This window comes from Cnephaeus nilssonii (genome assembly GCF_951640355.1).
Source record: "Cnephaeus nilssonii genome assembly, chromosome: 9".
Lineage (NCBI taxonomy): Eukaryota > Metazoa > Chordata > Mammalia > Chiroptera > Vespertilionidae > Cnephaeus > Cnephaeus nilssonii.
In genome coordinates, this window is record NC_137080.1 from 79,244,460 (window position 1) to 79,263,970 (window position 19,511).

The window sequence follows — 19,511 nt, forward strand, 5'->3', positions numbered from 1 at the left end:
GATCTCAATGGAAACTCCTATAAAATAAAATCTTATATTACTGATTCAGATATTCATTAATTTAATACTATGAGCATCAAAATATTTAGCATTATATATAACATATACCAGAGAATTGTATTTCTGCAACATTTTTACTGTGATGTTTTAGCAATCCAAACCCATATTCTTTAAAAATCCCTTAAAGATTGTTTTCGTGAGAATATATTAAAGTAAGATAATTAGTTGTTACTTTCATGAGAAAACATAACTATAATTTTTGTGACCATGTTCTTTGAACATGGCACAATTCAACCAAGCATACAAATGTTCTTGCTATTGATAAGCCTCAGTAGTTAGACCACTTCCCAGGAGCATCTATAAATAAAAAGGGTTCTGTTTCCTTATGTGAAAAACCTGACTTGAAAAAGAAGATCTGTTGACACTTTTTTCCTAAGGCATTCCCTACCATGAAGATTCATCTCTTTTTCTTTATTCTTCTCTTTTGGGTCACAATTTTACCAGGTAACATAGAAAGGTTTATGGGTATATTTGTGTGAATGAATTTGAGAAGACATCCACTATTTCTGGTTAAATGTGTGGTAATAAAATAGGGTTAAAAGTAATTTTAATACCAAAAGCATTGTGATATTCTAGATTGAACCCAAGAACAGAATAGAAGGTGAACAATGATGGGAAAACAGGTGAAACATAAATGAAGTCTATAGTTTAGTTAACTGTATTATACCAATAATAACTTCTTAGTTTTGATAAGTAAAGCATAGTTACATGAGATGTTACCATAGGGGAAGTAGGCCTCTATCATTTTTGTAACTCTTCTATAGGTTTAAAATGATTTCAAGATGAAAAATTAAAAAATATATAAGATCAACACATTAGTCTTATCACTTCCATCCTGCAACAAACAGTTAAAAATCTGTTCTTGCGGGGAAAATAGTCTTCAACATAATCAACTGTAAAGAGTAAATGGTTCATTGTTAGGGAACAATCTATTTAACTTTGTCTTCTTTTAAGCTTAAGGAAGCATAGTACTTCCAATTAGTAGAAAGCCCTCCTTAATATTTTGTTCTTTGTACTGTCAGCAAATCATTCCCTTCTTGACCTTTCTTTCAATATTTTTAGTCAATACTCATGTCTTTGAGTGCTACCAATCACACGAATGTTGAGTGTAATACCTTGCATATGAGCTCATTTTTCATGAGAACTTTTTTCCCCCTCAAGGACTACATCCTCCCATCAGGTATGTAACATGATTCTCTTGTTCTGGATTAATGTGTGAGTATTAATTGTACAGAAATAGACAAATAAGTTTTGGTGATGGAACCATCATTGAGTCTATTCTCTTCCTAAAGAGCTTAGGGTGAAAGGTCATACTCAAGTCTACTAAATTTATGATGCCAGAACTGAAATCAGGCTCAAATTCACTAACTATAAGATTAGTTCTTTTTAGCACCTGTATTATTTTCGTATGTCCAATAGAGATCATAACTGAGGTCTAGGAGACTAAGTTAACTTATCTTTCATTGTGCATATCAAAGAGTCCATCATGACAATAAAAAAATTACACATAATTAACTGATTAATTATCATTGAAAGGTTGAAGTGGATACAATTCTAAATAGGGGCATCTGCTAACAAAAATGATCTCAATGGAATCTTCTAGCTATAAAATTCTATATTATTCATTCAAACATTCATTAATTTAACACTATGAGCATTATATACGTATAATAGATAATTGTATTTCTGCGACATTTTTATTGTTGGGCAAACATCAATAAAGTAACAAAGTAATGCTGTTGTTAATTTAGGTAAGAAAATAAATTGTTAGAAAAAGATCTCTGGATTTTTTTTAGCTCTAGAAAGAGCCAAAATAAAATTCTATTCATATGTGATAAATATTTTTCTTTTAATTCCAATAGTAGCTAATATTAGTAAATCACTATGCCAAGTGTTTTTTTTTTATTTCATTAACTTATTTTTCCTTGTAGCAGCCACATCAGGTGTCTCTACTCATAACCGAAGTTATTAATGTATTTTTCAACAAATTAAAAAAATGTATGTGACCTGTAGACTTAGAAATTATAAACCACTTGGGGAATATAGTAACACAGATTAGAACATCAATGTTTATTATTTGTTTATTTTTTATTATATTTACAAAATTAGGTCATTGTCCTTATTAATTACATATATACAAAACTTTTAGAAGACACTATTACTGACAAAAAAAATCAAAATGAAAGAAATATGTCAAAATATATATTTTCTGCACAAAATTAGAAGAAATGTGTTGTAAAATATGGACATTTTAGGAAATAATAAAAACAGTAAAAATCTTGTCTTTCATCTTATAGTTAGTTCACCAACATATGGTAGTAGCACTAAACTGAATAAAATTAAATGACATTTATATGACAATCTTTCAGAGTTGTATTTTTTTATACCTCATCTTTAAATGGTGAAAATTCTTACTCAAAATTGAGATAGAAAACCTCATTCCCAGTTAGGACAATTACAGATGAAAAAATGTCCAGATAAATGTCCTTACATTTTCTATGCAAGGAAATTTCCAGTGAAGTCACTTAGTTTTCCTCTTCATTTTCTAGAGTTTATAAATGCACTGAATGTCTAGAAATGAAGTGTTATTTTATTCTCACCTATTGTTTTATTTTATCTGCCAAATTGAAAAATGTACTATTGCCAATAATTATTTTTCTTTATATTTAGTATGTATTTTGATCATAGGATAGATAGTATAGGTGCTGAAAGTGTAGTCATGATTTTCCCCATTTCCAAGGAGGTGAATGGTAGCCTAAGGAATAAAATAGCAGATTAGTGAAAATAAGAAGTCATGGGTTGAAAATATTTTAGGAATAATCTTGCTCATTTCTAGCTTATATATTAAGTAGGACTTCATATATTGTTTTAAAGAATTCCTCTACCATGCGATATGAATATTACTTGTGAGAGAAATGAAAAGAGAGATCACCTTCTTGAAAATGATCAGTAGAGACTTCAGAGAGAAGATTGTATTTGAACAATGTATCTGAGAGTAGAGACAATGTATGTTTGTCTTATCACAGAACCAGGAGAACAGTGTTTTTCAATACAGGTCAATTTTGTATTGTCTGGCAATGTCTGCAGACCATTTAGGTTGACACAACTGGCACCACTGGCATCTAGTGGTAGAGGCCAGAGATATAGCTAAACATCCTTCAGTGAACAAGATAGCATCCCACATCAAAGAATTGCTCAACCAAAGGTTAACAGTGCCCAGGGTGAAAACCCTTGCTGTAGAGACTGGCAAAGAGCTTAACAAGGAGTATACACAGGCTTGAACTGTGTGGGTCCACTCACTAATACATTTTTTTCAACTAATACTATAAATGCATTTTCTCATCCTTATAGTCTTTTTAATAACACTTCTTTCACTCTAGCTTACTCTGTTGTAAGAATACAGTATATAATACACATAACATCCAAAATATCTGTTAATCAACTGTTTATGTTATTGGTAAGGCTTCCAGTCAACAGTAGGCTATTAGTAGTTAAGTTTTGGGGGAGTCAAAAGTTATAATTGGCTTTTTGATTTTGTAGGAGGTTGGTGCCTCTGAGGCCTGCTTTCTTCAAGGGTCAACTGTACTTAATAGTTGAATGAGTGGATGGATGCTTGCAAAGATAAATATTAGTGATCCAAAGTCACGAGTTTGGGGACTACCCATATTTAGAGGTCAGAATGAGAAGAAAGAAAACAATAATTTTAGAAAGGTGAACTAAGTTAAAGAACTAATAAGGGAAGGGGTGAGGTCAATTGGACAATAGTGACCATTGAACAATAGTGTGAAATGTGACAGATCTCTGTCTAAAGTGAGTGTAATTCAGGTTTCTTTCACTAGCAAACCATATATGGGTTTAACAATAATAACTCCTCAGAAATAGTAGACTAGATAATGATATTTAGAAGTTAAGATTTAATCTGTGCAGAGTACCTATTTTTTCTGCTATAAGCCATATTCTGCATAGTGAGAGCTAATTTTAATGGAAGAGCTAGATTTTATATCAGCTTCTTATAACAACAATATGGATAATGTCTATGTATTCATTAATAAGTATCATTACTCACCATCAACTGTTGAAAATGCAGACAGAATATCTAGCAAAAAAGACCTGGCCCTTAAAGGCACTGATTAGGACACAAAGCTGTAATTAATGGCAGAAAGTAGTGATAAAATTTATTTTATTTCATATCAGAAATATACAAAAATAGTTGAATCTGGTCTTTGGTCAGATATCTGCAAAATTTAGAATTCTCCCATACCAGTTGTCCTTAATCTCACCATATGAGTAAGAACATTACTTATAAAAACTGATGGGTGCACAAAAGAAAAAGACTCTAAAACAAAGGGCTTCTGAAAACACATGGGCCAACATATAATGTGAAATATAAAATTAAAATACATTTGGTTTGGAATGGATCTTATAGCCTATCAGACCAACATCCCCTGATTCCCTGAGTATCTTCCACTATCCTATATAATAAATAGGTAATATGCAAATTGACCGTCACTCCAACGCACAACATGGCTGCCACCATGTGGACACAAGATGGCCTCCACAAGATGGCCAGCAGGGGAGGGCAGTTGGGGGGTGACCAGGCCTGCAAGGGAGGGCAGTTGGGGGCAATCAGGCCTACAGAGGAGGGCAGTTGGGGGGGACCAGGCCCGCAGGGGAGGGCAGTTGGGGGGGACCAGGCCTGCAGAGGAGGGCAGTTGCGGGGGGACCAGGTCTGCAAGGGAGGGCAGTTGGGGGCAATCAGGCCTGCAGGGGAGGGCAGTTGGGGGCAATCAGGCCTACAGAGGAGGGCAGTTGGGGGCAATCAGACCTGCAGGGGAGGGCAGTTGGGGGCAATCAGGCCAGCAGAGAAGGGCAGTTGGGGAGGACCAGGCCTGCAGGGGAGGGCAGTTAGGGGCAATTGGGCCAGCAAGGGAGCAGTTAGGCATCAATCAGGCTGGCAGGGGAATGGTTAGGGAGTGATCAGGCAGGCAGGCAGGTGAGTGGTTAGGAGCCAGCAGTCCTGAATTGTGAGAGGGATCTAAGATTGGAGAAGGTGCAGCCTGGGCTGAGGGACACCCCCCCACCACCATGCACAAATTTAGTGCACAAGGCCTATAGTTCTAAATAATAAATTTCTAATGAGTGTCAATGTATAAGCTAAAAGATAAAATATGTATGTTGGAGCCTGGTAATTTTAGAAATCATGTCATGGCCAACAATGGCCACACATTCTAGACATTTCAATTAAAAAAAAAAATCAATCCTGTCATCAGACATGTGTCTAAGGTAGATTATTTCTTCAAAGAAGCAAAACCAGTAATACCCAGAGGAGTTGTAGGAAGTCAGACAAATTGTCTAACAATGACCTCCTTTCTCTCTGAATACTTTAGAAGTAAAATCAAGCTGCAATAGAAATCTCTTGAAGAATTCATAAAGCACAATGTTTCTTCTAAATAATGTTTGTGAAATCAGAAAAGAGGGAAACCCAATACAATGAGATGACTGTAGAGACTAAACCCAACAGAAAATAAATTATGAACACTTTTTTTCCTGTTGACTTTGGGAACTATCCTTGGATTGCTATGTATTAACTTGTAAGGCAGCAAGTGGGGCACACCTCACTTAGATCCCAGACACTGTCTGATTTACAGGATTGACTTTGCATTAAGGGATGGTATATTCACCTCACCTTTCCTCAGTAGAATTTTCACAGTCATAAATTAGAAGAGGCATTTTTTCTTTTGCCCTGTTCTATGATATTTCGCTTCTTGAACTTTCTCCCTTTAAAATATGGGTGTGTCATAGCTAGATTGCTAATCTCAGTAATTCTTTCCTTCTTACAGCCAGAAAGAGATTCCCCCATTATGGTAGCGTGGATATGAGGAAACTGTGCAAAAAGGGTAATGGTCGGTGTAAAGTTGAGTGCCATGAAACTGAAATTAGGATTGCTTACTGCATAAGACCTGGAACTCATTGCTGCTTACAGAGGTAAAGAGGACAGAAGAAAAGAGACACATGGCCCAAGAAGAGAGGATCAGAATTACTAAGCCTTCCCAGCACATCCTTCAAGGCCCGAGTATCTCTGTAATACACAAAGAATCAAATAAAATTTAACATTGAACCACTCAGAAGTGGTTCTATGCCACATACATATCTGGTGCCTTTACATTGCATTTTCTCTTGATCTCTTGGTACCAAAGTAAGCAGAATTTATATTATGAAAGTTCCTCAACACTATTCAAAGTTCTATGTGCCTTCGGTGAGTTGACGTAGGTAATGTTTTGAGAAACCCTAGGTCAAAGAAATGGGGAGATACATTTCTGAGATACAAACATGCAGTAGATTTGGGCTGCTATTTTATAGTTAAACACTGCTCACTGGATAATCCCAGGAAAAAAGACAAATCCACTGGGCTTGGAAAACTAGACATTGGGAGTGCAGATCTTTTGCATGAGAGACACAGAGCTTAAGTGAGAAAGTGAGGAAAGAACAGAAGAGCAGAGGAAAATCACAACCAACTCCAATTTCTATTCTTAATATTTCTTTGAGAGAAAAAAAATCTTTATCAGGAAATAGAAGAGGGAGTAAAAAAGGAAGAGAAGAATGTGATAAAGGCAAAGAGGCTATACGTAATTAAATATTCTGACAGAGAAAGTCAGAAACTGTGACTAATAGGTGAATTCACCTCCTCAGTCCTGGGAAATGACCTTGACTGAGAACGTAGACAGTGAAAGACAGAAGTAATCTTCACTCTCAGCTCCACTTTACCTGTGTTCCTCTGATTCCTACTTCCTGGGAAGCCCACAGCATTTCCCCCCACAACACACTCTTAACCTTACCTCTGTATCATACAGTTTCTATTCAAAAGTGCAAAATCTGCTTCTTTTTTGAGTTTAGCAATGCAACTTAGTAATTTCTATTAATTCAGATTTTTAAAAATCATCAATATCCCAACATAGCAATAGAAACACTTAGAAACTTTTCTCCCGCGCCCCCCCAACTAAAATGGAATAATTTTTGGTAATTTAACTAAATAAAAAAGGAAATTTATTGAGTGGATACATGTGGATCAGACTTGGACTCAGATGAGAAGTCAAAGAATGTCCAGGCCCAGGTTACTCCCATGAAATATTTATTATGACACCTCATTCCACTTTCTAACTGCAAAATATGAGATCTAAGGATCTATGTTCATACTAACCATTACCTATTACAGTGATATGCACAAGGAAAGAATATTTTTCTAATTTGATAATGTTTCTAGATATATTTCTATCACAAGAAACTGTTTAACTTTTAGAGTTTTATTTTAGTAAACGTATAAGTTCCCATTATAAAACAATTACTTGCTAAGCATACATTGGATATTTACAGGCATTATCTTTCACATATTTTAATAATTTAAAATAGATTTTGACTGCTTAATGTCCTGCCTTGTAGTATAAGTATCTTCAAGAGCAATTGTACAATATTCATTTAAACAGGGTTTCTCAGCCTTGGCACTATTGATATTTTGGTCCAGACAGTCCTTTGTTGTGGGTTGTGCACTGTGTCTTTAGCTGCAGGATGTTTCTCTGCATCCCTAGCCTTTACCCATCAGATGCCAATAACACTCCTTCCACTGATTGTAACAATAAAAAATGTCTACCTACATTGCCAAATATCCTCTTTGAGAGGCCTGGGTTAGAACCCCTGGTTATAATTAAGCACTCATTTACAAAAAAATCAGCAGTGTTTTCAGGTAGTCAATACATTTCCTGTGCCTTGTGGGAACAAATTTCCATTTGAAATTTTCATATGTCATTTTATATGGACCACAGATGATATATTGATGAATCCAGGAATATATTAGCCTAACCTTAGAACAATACATATATCAGCCATGTTGAGAAGATTAGTAAAATTAAATGCTTGTTATAAAAGTTTATTACTTATTTTATCTAGGTAGACTCTGGGCTATCATTACATCAAGATCTATAAGGTAGAATTGAGAAGCCTAATATAGTATAATATGGGGCAAATAAGAATTGAGTTTTTCAGTGGCCACTGAGTAGTGGTAAATGGTGAGAGGTTGTTCTAGAAGGCACTTGAGGCATTTCTGCACATGAACTAGACTGTGCTGGTAGATCCCTCATTCTTTTGTGTTTGACAGAGAAAATGAAAACCATATAAATTTCTGAGCTGGTCTCTCCTTGTATATAGTTAGTTCAATGTCTATTCAAGCCATAAGCATCTGCCTTCAGTTTAAGGGGAAAATGTGACAAACTTGAAGGAGAATGTAAATCTATGAGCATCAACGATGAAATTCCCAGGAGAAATCTTTTTTCTTAATATATTTTTTATTGATTTCAGTGAGAAAGGGAGAGGGAGAGAGAGAAACATTAATGATGAAAGAGAATCATTGATCAGCTGCCTCCTGCACGCCCTACATTAGGGATCGAGCCTGCAACCCAAGCATGTGCCCTGACTGGGAATTGAACCATGACCTCCTGATTCATAGGTTGATACTCAACCATTGAACCATGCTGGCTGGGCCCTGCAGAAATCTTTTAACTATTGTGTGTGATGTTATTCATTGAAAATTCTTGAAGCCCCTTTGTTAAAATTATGTAGTCTGTTCATTAAAGGGAAAGTGGTGTCACTAATTGTTCATATTGCCCTCAGGATTAATCAATCCCCAAAAAATATTTTAAAGGAAGAAAATAAAATTTTAAAAGGCAAATACTTACAAATGCGAAGATTTCTGTCAACTTTCTTGCTCATACACTGTAATTTTTATGGCACTGATTGACAAAACAGCTAGATATTATTAAACTCATTAACTGTAAAGACCTGAAATTTTTCATTTTCCCTTCCTTTGGTCCAGAATCTAACTTTCCATGACACTATGTATTTCCCTTCATTTTTAGTTTTCTGTGATTCTTGATTAACATTGACCCTGATGAACTAGACTCCAGGTGTTGGACACAGTATTTTTGTTGTTATTTATACAATACACTTCTGAATCAGTTAAAAATGTTATGTTGAAATGAGGTCTATCACCATCAAACCCAAGCACAGGCCTAGGAGGAAAAGAATTATAATTCAACCTGACTCCAAATATTCAAACCCAAGTCATTTCAAGATTTATTTCCCCTCCTTGTCCTGGGGCAAGAACAGTATCTAATTCCAATTAGTAATTTATTTTTTCAGACATTTGACTAATGGCTTCCTTCTTCCCAGGTTTAATGCCATGGGATTTGTATTTGAAGATAAAAACAATTATAGTTCCTATCTTAAAGAACTGATAGTTATTGATCACAAACTGAGCTTTAAGTACTATCAAATTTTATAGAGTTAAAAAATTAATAAGACATAGGATCTGCCCCCAAGCAGGTCAATGTCAATTCATAACACTGACAGTACGTGAGTTAGACACTACATTCCATACTCCTTCTCTCATTTACTCACCAACTCAAAAAGTAGTCATTGAGAACCTAAAATGTGTTTGCCATAATATAAAATTGGGACACATCAATAAACAAAGCAAATTATATTCTCTATTTTTGTGGAGCTCATATTCTAGATGTGGAGATAAGTACAAATAGTAAAGATTATAAATAAACAAATTATGTCAGAAAATAATAAATCCAACAGTCCCAAAACAATGGTAGGCTATAATAATTTTAGATGGGATTTTTCAGGGCACCCTTATTGAAAAGGTGATATTTGACCAAAATAATGAGTGGGGAAATAAGTGGTCATGGGAGCACACTTGAGATCTGTGAGGAATGCCTGTGAGGCAAGAGTGACTGAGGAGGGCAGGTGGTTAGAAAGAGAATGTGTTGACAGATTACCCAGAACTTCATAAGAAATAGAAAGGATCTTGCCTTTGATCCTGAGAGAAATACAAAGGGTTTTATCCAAAAGGAAAACATGATTTGAACTTTGTTTTAAAAGGACTTCTCCAAAGTGTTTTCATGAGTTAGGAGGTATTGAAATAATATAGATAATACATTATGGTAGCTCAGACCAGGGTGGTAATGGTAAAAACAATGAGGAATGGAGGGGTTCTGGATATGTTATAGGTGGAGTTACATTTCATGAGTGATTTTTTTCTTCAAGCTATTTTCTGATCTGCCTTATTCTATTCTTCACTAAACATTTTGAAAAACAGCCTAGACTCATGGACTCCACTTTATCAAATCTTATACATTCTTTTTCCCAATACACTCACCCAAAGCAATTAATTGAAACCTTCTTCCTAATATTATAAATATTTTCCTAAAATCAAACCCCAAGTCCTATTTTAATTCTTCATCTTGCTAAACTTCTGGGCATTGCTTTGGGTGGTTGCTATTTTAACAATTATTAGTTGACCTCTCCATTTTATATAGTCTCTTAAATTCAGTGGCCTCTAGCTTTTGCCCCTGAATCCATTTTCTTCTTGTTTTATATGCTTTCCCAAGATTACCTTGTTCACTACAGAAACTTCTGTTGTCAGCTAATATATTTTTTTTCAATCTCCTTCCCAAATGACAAAGCTGCATTTATTACTAGTTATGGAACTTACTTATAACTTACTTATCAGTATGCCTCAAAATTTTTTAATCCTGATATGTCCAAACTCTTCTTCCTCACAAAGGCTAAAGTCTGTCCCCTTCCTTTTATTCTGTTTCACGGATTGTTACCCTCAACCACACGGTATAAAGGTCTAAAACACTTGACCCCACTGCTGCTTTCTTCATAGTACTCTTCCCCCAAATCCAGAAGTTAACTGGGCTGCTTCTAATTCATAACTATATCCTAAATTAACTTTATCCTCTATATTTGAAATTACATTAAATTATCTTTCTAATTACTTTTTTAAAAATTTATCTTGATTGTTGAAAGTATTACAGATGCCCCTTCTTTTCTTGTCCCACTGACCTCCTCCATCCCATACCTGCCTCTCCCAGGCCTTCACCACACTATTGTCTACGTCCACAAGCTATGCATATATGCATGTAAATTCCTGGGCTAATCTGTCCCCACTAAGCCCCCACCCCCACTTTCCCACTGAGATTCTATAGTCTGCTCCGTGCTTCTATGTCTCTGGATCTATTTTGTTCATCAATTTATTTTGTTCATTAGATGCCACATATGAGTGAGAACATGTGATACTTGTCTTTCTCTGACTGGCTTATTTTGCTGAACATAATACTCTCTAGGTCCCTCCAGGCTGTCTCAAAGGGTAAGAGATCCTTCTTTTTTTACAGCAGCATAGTATTCCATGGTGTAAATGTACCACAGCTTTTTTATCCACTCATCTACTGATAGACACTTGAGTTATTTCTAGGTCTTAACTATTATAAATTGTGCTTTGTGAACATAGGGCTGCATATATTCTTTCTGACTGGTGTTTTGGGCTTCTCAGGATATATTCCCAAAAATGGGATTACTGGGTCAAATGGCAGTTCCATTTTTAAATTTTTGAGGAAACTCCATATTGTTTTCCATAGTGGCTGCACCAGTCTGCATTCTCACCAGCAGTGTACTAGGGTTATCTTATCTCCACATCCTCGCCAGCACTTGTCATTTGTTGATTTGTTGATGGTAGCCATTCTGACAGATATGAGGTGATACCTCATTGTCCTTTTAATTTGCATCTATTTGATGATTAGTGACTCTGAGTATTTTTTCATATGCCTCTTGACCTTCTGTATGTCCACTTTGCAGAAGTTTCTATTTAGGTCCTTTGCCCATTTTTAATTGGATTGTCTACCTTTCATTAAGATGTATATGTCCCTTATATATTTTGGAAATTATTCCCTTATCAGATGTATAATTGGCAAATATGTTCTCCCATGTAGTGGGCTCTCTTTTCAATTTGTTGATGGTTTCTTTTGCTGTGCAGAGCTTTTTATTTTGATGTAGTCCCATTTGTTTTATTTTCTCCTTAGTTTCCCTTGCCCTAGGAGATGTATCAGCAAACATATTGCTACAAGAGATGTCTAAGATTTTGCTGCCTATGGTTTCATCCAAGATTTTTATGGTTTCACAACTTATATTTAAGCTTTTTATCTATTTGAGTTTATTCTTGTGTATGTGTAAGTTGGTGGTCTAGTTTCTTTTTTCTTTCTTTCTTTTCTTTTCTTTCTTTTTTTTTTTTTTTTTGCATGTACCTGTTCAATTTTCTCAGCACCATTTATTGAAGAGACTGTCTTGACTCCATTGCATGCTCTTGCCTCCTTTGTCAAATGTTAATTGAGGGTAATGGTTTGGGTCAATTTCAGAATTCTTTTTTTCTGTTCTTCTAAGAATAGGGACGTCCACTTTCACCACTCTTATCCAGCATATTACTGGAAGTCCTAGCCACAGTGATCAGACTAGAAGAAAAAATAAAAGGCACCCAACTTGGAAAGGAAGAAGTAAAACTATTATCATTCACAGATGATATGATATTGTACATAGAAATCCCTTGAAGACTCCATAAAAAATGAATTTGGCAACATAGCAGGATACAAAATTAACACCCAGAAATCAATGGCATTTGTATACACCAAAAATGAACTCTCAGAAAGAGAAATTAAAAAAAACAACCCCATTTTCCATTACAAAAACAATAAAAAATTAAGATATTTATGAATAAACTTAACCAAGGATGTGAAAGACCTTTGCTCCTCAGCTGTATAGGTCTTTTGCCACGTGTGCTCAATTTGACTTTGCTTTTTTTTTCTGAGACCCATGTCCATATCACTTTAGTTGTGCTAAAAGTCACACCATTCTTCATCAATCACAAACTCTTTCAAAATACCATACTGATGTTTAGGCTGCCCCTCAATTTCATGAAAACATGCTATCGGCTCTTTGAGATGCAACCAGAAGTCACATCTTCAATGAAGTGACAGAACACTCAGGAGTTCAGAGTCCAACATGACTAACTGTTAATCCTCCCTCCGCTTCTATTTCCTCTGAAACCTTGTGCAGAGTCTTAACTTCAGGTGTTCTTATGGGTGAAATGAGAATAGTATTCCTATCTTATATGATTGTTAGAGCATTAAATCAGGTAATAAGTTTCTTAGTAAAGAACCTGAAGCCTAATGAACACTTAATAAAGCATACCTGTTAATAACTGGCAGGGGTAGCAATAGCTGGAGTAGTAGTAATAGTAAAATAGCCTTTTCCAGGAAGGATTTATACCTCCTTATTATATGCTGCAAGGACATATTATTTATATACCAGAATTGTCTTCACAAGTGATACTATATTGTTTCCATTTCTATGTCATCATCGCCTAACAAACATCGACTGCTTTTTGAGGGTAAGGTGTTAAATTACCCCATTCATTTTGCATCCGTATTCAGCACAGGGCCAAGTACAACACAGCTGCTTACTAAAGCATGCTGAGAGATCACAAGAGAAGGCACTCTCTTCATTTCAAAGTAAAAATGAAGAAAAATCAGTGAGCTAGTAAAGGGTTATTTGTAAAAATCTGTTACGAATCTATAAATCACTCATACTGATGCCAATGTAACCTTACTTGATTAATCGTAGGCTAGAGACTATTTCCGTATCTATTAGTTCATTAGATGCCACATAACCCTCTGAAATAGGCATTTATTATTAAACAGGTTTTACAGTTGAAGAAGCTAGTATAGGCGTTAAGTCATTTACTCAGTTGATATGGGGGAATAACTGATGGAGAGACTGTAATAAAGCCCAGAGAGATTTTTTTAGTATATAACACCACTTATATCCTTATCTGTGATAACATATTCATCCACTGGGTCATGTTGTCAGTTATTTGCACATTTGTTGAGTATGTTGTTTCAAGCATTTTGCTACCTGCTTAAATAGACCAGGGAACAAGGCAGACAGCTGGCCTTATCTAGTGCTTTAGGACTTGAGGATTGTGCTTCCACTAGAGCAGGTCATAACCTCAAATAGCAATGCTTCACTAGGGTCAGTTTTAAGTAGGACTCCCAAAGGGAATTAAAAACAAAGGATGTGCAAATAACCTAATTTTGAAGGCTTATTCGTTTTTTAACACTGTATGAGTTTACATACTTTCTCATTATAGTATTAGAACTTCACAAAAACCTCAATTTCATAAGGAAAGTGACATAGAGTGAACCAAATAATTTGTTCAATATATCACAGCTAATAAATAGAGAATACAGGATTGAAACCCACTAGCATCTGATTCTGTAAGATTCAGACAAATTATACAAACTTTCACTGACCCATGGCCTTGCTCCTACCTTGATTTCAACTTGGACCCAGTAAAAGTACCTTCTCCTACATCCAACTCTGCCCCTCTATTTGCAGGGAGTACCATGAGGTGGGCAAAAAGTTAACCTGCAGATAAGTAATTTGCTAAGAGATGGGGAGATATATACCAGACATTTCTCCTAGGAGGACAAAGAACTTCCCACAAAGCCTGGGAAAACTAACATTGAATCAACTATATGGGGGCCACTGAGCTTTTCACATTGATTTCCTACAGAGTTGTCCCTATGCATATGCTTACAGGACTTGTTCCAGGTTGCTGTCCACAGTATATCTCCACCACATTTGTAGCACTTCATTCTTGCCCAGACTCCCAGAAACCTTTCTAGAATATATATTCCTTATACTGTCCCAAACTAGGCCTCATTTATCCAGGTATGTTGAAATAGTACAGAAGTTTCAGTAAGTGAAAGAGATACTACATGTCTTTCCTCCAAACAGGCTTTTTTTTTTTTTTTTTATCCTCACCAGAGGATATTTTTCCCAATGAGTTTTAGAGAGAGTGGAAGGGCAGGGGAGGAGACAGAGGGAGAAACATCCATGTGAGAGAGATACATCAATTGGTTGCCTCCTGCATGCACCCTGACCTAGGCTGGGGATCAAGCCTGCAACCAAGGTACGTGCCCTTGACCAGAATGGAACCTGTGATCACTGAGCAAAAGCGGCTAGGGCTTATTTTTGTTTTTATGTGGTATATGCCAACTAGTTTTAAATAATACATAAATACTTATGCACTCATGGGTGACATTTGTATAGCATTGTACAGTGTAGAACATTACATAACCAACTTCAAAAAAAACACTTTCAGGTTATGTTGTTCACATTTATAGTTTTCATATGACATAGCTGTGATTCCAAATTTATATATTTTTGCAAATAACTAAGAAGTGATAGAACCAATTTTGCAACATAAGCTTTTTGTTTCCAGATCATATAGTTCTGTAGGTTTCTTCATGATTTAAAAGATTTCTATCATTTGAAATAATGAGAAAATAAAAAGAACATTATTATATTTTTAATGTTACCAATAACCATTATAAATCCATACTTCTCTTTTCTGAATTTAGCATATCTTAAAACTCAACATGGATTTGGTGGGTTAACAAGATATCAGGGTCTTAGGAATGTTAATTAGCTTAAAAAGTACTTATCCCAGCAAAAGTTTTTTTTTTTTTTTTTTAGTTAAATAATATATCACCCTCTTCCCTACTTTAAATTATATCAAATATGGCTCTGACATAACTTTAGCTTTCACCAAAATTCACCAGTGGCCAAGGATTCTGTCATCATGAATTAGTTTCCCATTCCCAAAGGAGATACATATATTCACATGTCAAAACCCATCTGACAAATTTTTGCACTTTAAGCTTAATGTCCATCTCTTTTCTGCTAACTTTATTAACGTTAATAATAAAGTATGTACATTTAAAATCTTCTCTACATTCTATACATTTGAAGTTTCTGTCCAGTTCCCAACCTAATGCTTAGAGAAATTTAGGTATTCAAATAAATAGCAGACATATGAAATTAAGATGAAACCATTCTGAATTTCAATTAGGTACTAGGCTGGCAATTAGGTCCTATGAGTTGACACAATATACTTTTAATCTAAATTCAATTTAATACATTCTCTGCATTTTAATGAAAATGTTTTCTTTATTTCTCTGACATGCAAAATTTAATATTCAAAATATATTTGGGCTGGCTATGTTTGTTCAAAATATATTTGGGTTGGCTATGTATAGTCTGTCATATAGACAGAATGACTTATTTAAGATAAGTAAGTACTATGATAAAATTTGGGGGGAAATAAATAATTCTGACTTATAAGTCTATTTAAAGGCATTGGTCATAATTGAATCATTAAGAGAAATAAAATCTTAAATTAACAAAAACATTTACTTCCTTTTACTGTATAAACACAAAGCTGTGAGTTTGGAATCTCAGAACACCCTTCTTTGCATTTCTTAGATGATTCACAACAAACTGAACTAAAATGGGGATCCTCTTTTTATTAAGTGCTTAAAGTATAGCAAAACTGTGTTTCTATGCTTATAGCTAAAGTGCTTTAGTCTCTTCAAAATATTACTCTATCAGTAAGTATCTTCATGCCTACTGTGTTACAATAAAAATTATCTACCATCTCTATTTTGTATGCCTATTGGGCTGTACAGGGTAGGAGTTAGCAAAGAATGAGAATAAATTATAACTAACATTTAAGGGATTATATTTTGGCTGCAAGAATTAAAGTATAACTAATGTTTAGGAAAAATACGTATAATTTAATTAAATGATGCTATTCATTTAAAACATGTAGACTGGTTAAAGGTACATATCCATTTGTTCCAGCAAAATAAAAGAATATTTCAATTTAGAGTGAGATCTGGAATGGAGAAGAAAGCATTGAGCAAATGGTTCTCTGAAGAGGCAATAAGAGTAGGTTTGAAAAAACTGAGAACAGCCCTCACTGGCTTGGCTCAGTGGATTGAGCATCGGCCTGCGGCCTGCGGACTGAAAGGTCCCAGGTTTGTTTCCGGCAAAGGGCATGTACCTTGGTTGTGGGCACATCCCCAGTGGGCGGTGTGCAGGAAGCAGCTGATCGATGTTTCTCTCTCATTGATATTTCTGACTCTCTATCCCTCTCCCTTCCTCTCTGTGAAAAATCAATAAAATATTTAAAAAAACAAAACAAAAATAAATAAAAAAAATAAAAATAAAGTACTATAAACCTCATCTTAATGAAAGCATGGGAGAGTAAATCTAGTTTTAAGAAAGTAAGAAAAAAAGATAAGAGGGCAGAGCCCCGAGGCGCCAGCTGAAGTTCAATACTGATGTGAGATATAAGATAAGGACATACACATTTTGTGCAAGTGCAATGTGTGTGGCTTGGTCACTTTCTGAAACAGTGATAAATTGTGCAATAAAACAACCATCCCAGAATCTCCATCTCTCGCAAACATGATCTCATGACTTACGACAGAATTTTTTTCTCCCCTTAGTAAGAAGATCCCCCAGTGAGAAACTGGACTGATGTCTTTCTCTTTCTTGATTGCAGCCAGAAGTAACTTTGGTGAAAAACCAAAGTTTAGATTTGAGAGATGCGAAAGAGTGAGAGGACTCTGTAAAACATTTTGTGATGATGATGAGTATGATTACGGATACTGCATTAGATGGAGAAATCAGTGCTGCATATAAACTCTGGACAAGAGATGTACTGCTGAACATCAAAGTTTGGAACAGAGGTGCATTTTCTTAATTTAAAAGTAGGTAAAAAGAAAACATTTGCAGTGTTTAATGGAAATAATGCCCGTTTGAATCTGAAATATCACTATTTACATAAATAAAAATGATCTACCATCTCTATTTTGTCTATTCATTGCTCAATTTCTTTGTATTTCAGATGGATCAACATATTAATTAAGCAAGGAAAAATACTCTAATTTTGCTTATAACCTTATTATGGCCATGTTGCCACCCAGACATGCATGCTACTTATCTGAGTTGCTCAGCTTCCTCTCTAAATGTGTGTATGTGACCGTATCACCAACTTTAATATGATAATCAGGGTTTCCTTCATATATCTTTTTGTTCCACATCAAAATCTCTATATGTGTAACCTAATTCCTTCTTAAGTGAAACTGCGTGTTCTCTCGCTTTCAAAGGGGAAGCCTTTCGATCTTGGCTTGCTTAGTGATTTTTTTTTGTATGGATTTAACCAATTCCTGTGAGATGACAATTTGAGATGACATGGTGCAACAGTACTCTCAGTAGAGCAATTAATGTTCTTCATGGCAAACGAGGCAAAGGGATAAATAACAAGGTCTAAGAGAAAGAGAGCTTCTTTTATCCATGCAATCCTTTATTCAAACGAAATTTCACAGGAAAACTCAATTATAGGTGTGCTTGTCCCAGCAATTTAGAACTTGCACAACCATTATTATTACTTATTGTATTTTTGTCTATTAAAAATTTATGTAAATTGTTTTCTCTCTTCTATTTAAGTCTGTATATAACATCTTTAATTTTGCACTTTGATCAGTTAAAGGCTGACATATTTGCCCTGTACAGAAAACATTTTCTGACCGTTATATAAAGAGTCAATACAGTTTCCAGGAGCAAAATATGTTTCCTGAAACATCAGTCTTTGCAACACCTGAGAACTTGTAAAAATGCAAATTATTGGGGTTCAGACTTACTGAATCAATAGCTCTCAGTGGTGGTGCCCTCCATGTGATTACAATGCACTGAAAACTATGCTAACCACCACTTCAGAACGCACTTAACTACTGAATTCTGAAGCAAAATTACGGCCCTTTAATTTGTTAGTGAACTTGGACAAACTTTTAGAGACCCCTGGCGTTACTCACAAAACATACTCAAATAGGAGAAAAAGATGCCAAGTAATATTTCTCTTTCTTTGGAGAAGATCTGGGCAAAAGAAAGACATGAAAAGAATCTTTTAGATAAAGAAATTAGAATTTGTTCTTGCCTATTGGTTTGTCATTAGGTGTTGTTTGACCTGTTTGTTTGAATAAAAGCTCATATTTATCTCACCGGGAGAGTTATATGAAGTAAAGGCAGCTGTAAAACTGTTTTCAAAATTTGTCTTTATGGAAATTTTCATACAAATAATGCTCCGCCTTCCTCTTCTTCTCCCCAGTCCCTTCCCTCCCCGCCCCCCACTCTCCCTCTACTTTCTCATAGGAATTTTAAGATTCAAAAGATTGAGACGCAGTAAAAAGACAAGTGCTAATAACTTCTTTTCTTTAATGCTCACACATAATTTGGGCACCAAATATTGCCATGTTGTATTGAAATGGCAGTATTGATTTTCTTGCTGATTCCATGAATATATAACGGTCGACTGAAGAAATGTAAGACAGCCTCAATGTTCCCCTTAGCTTTGATTGAACTTCAGATAGATTTCTTCCTGAATATAGGCCTCTGACCTCACCTTTCTTATTGAATTTACTTTAGAAAACTTTCAATTGTCAATTCTTCTTCTGTTCCTTTGAAATATATGTAAGTTTTCTCCATACTCTTGTCAGTTTTACAACACAAGAAATGTTTTTCTCAAGGACATGAGAACCTTCCCTTTGAAATGTACATTTCAAAGAACACAGCACTCTTATCTCTCAGTCTCTGTGGGAGGTTAAGAGCCTAACTTTAATGGGTGCCAATTATCAAACACCTAATCACAGAGA

The 19,511-nt window shown here is 35.2% G+C and overlaps 1 protein-coding gene across 1 annotated transcript; it reads left to right on the plus strand.

The window, feature by feature from the left end:
* Window positions 1-449: 449 nt before the first annotated feature.
* Window positions 450-17,502, plus strand: LOC307105671 (beta-defensin 110; the record flags this gene model as incomplete). Its single annotated transcript, XM_079781580.1, has 2 exons — window positions 450-504; window positions 17,363-17,502. The coding sequence occupies 2 exons, from the start codon at window positions 450-452 to the stop codon at window positions 17,500-17,502; spliced, it is 195 nt and encodes a 64-aa protein (XP_079637706.1).
* Between the last annotated feature and the right edge of the window lie 2,009 nt (window positions 17,503-19,511).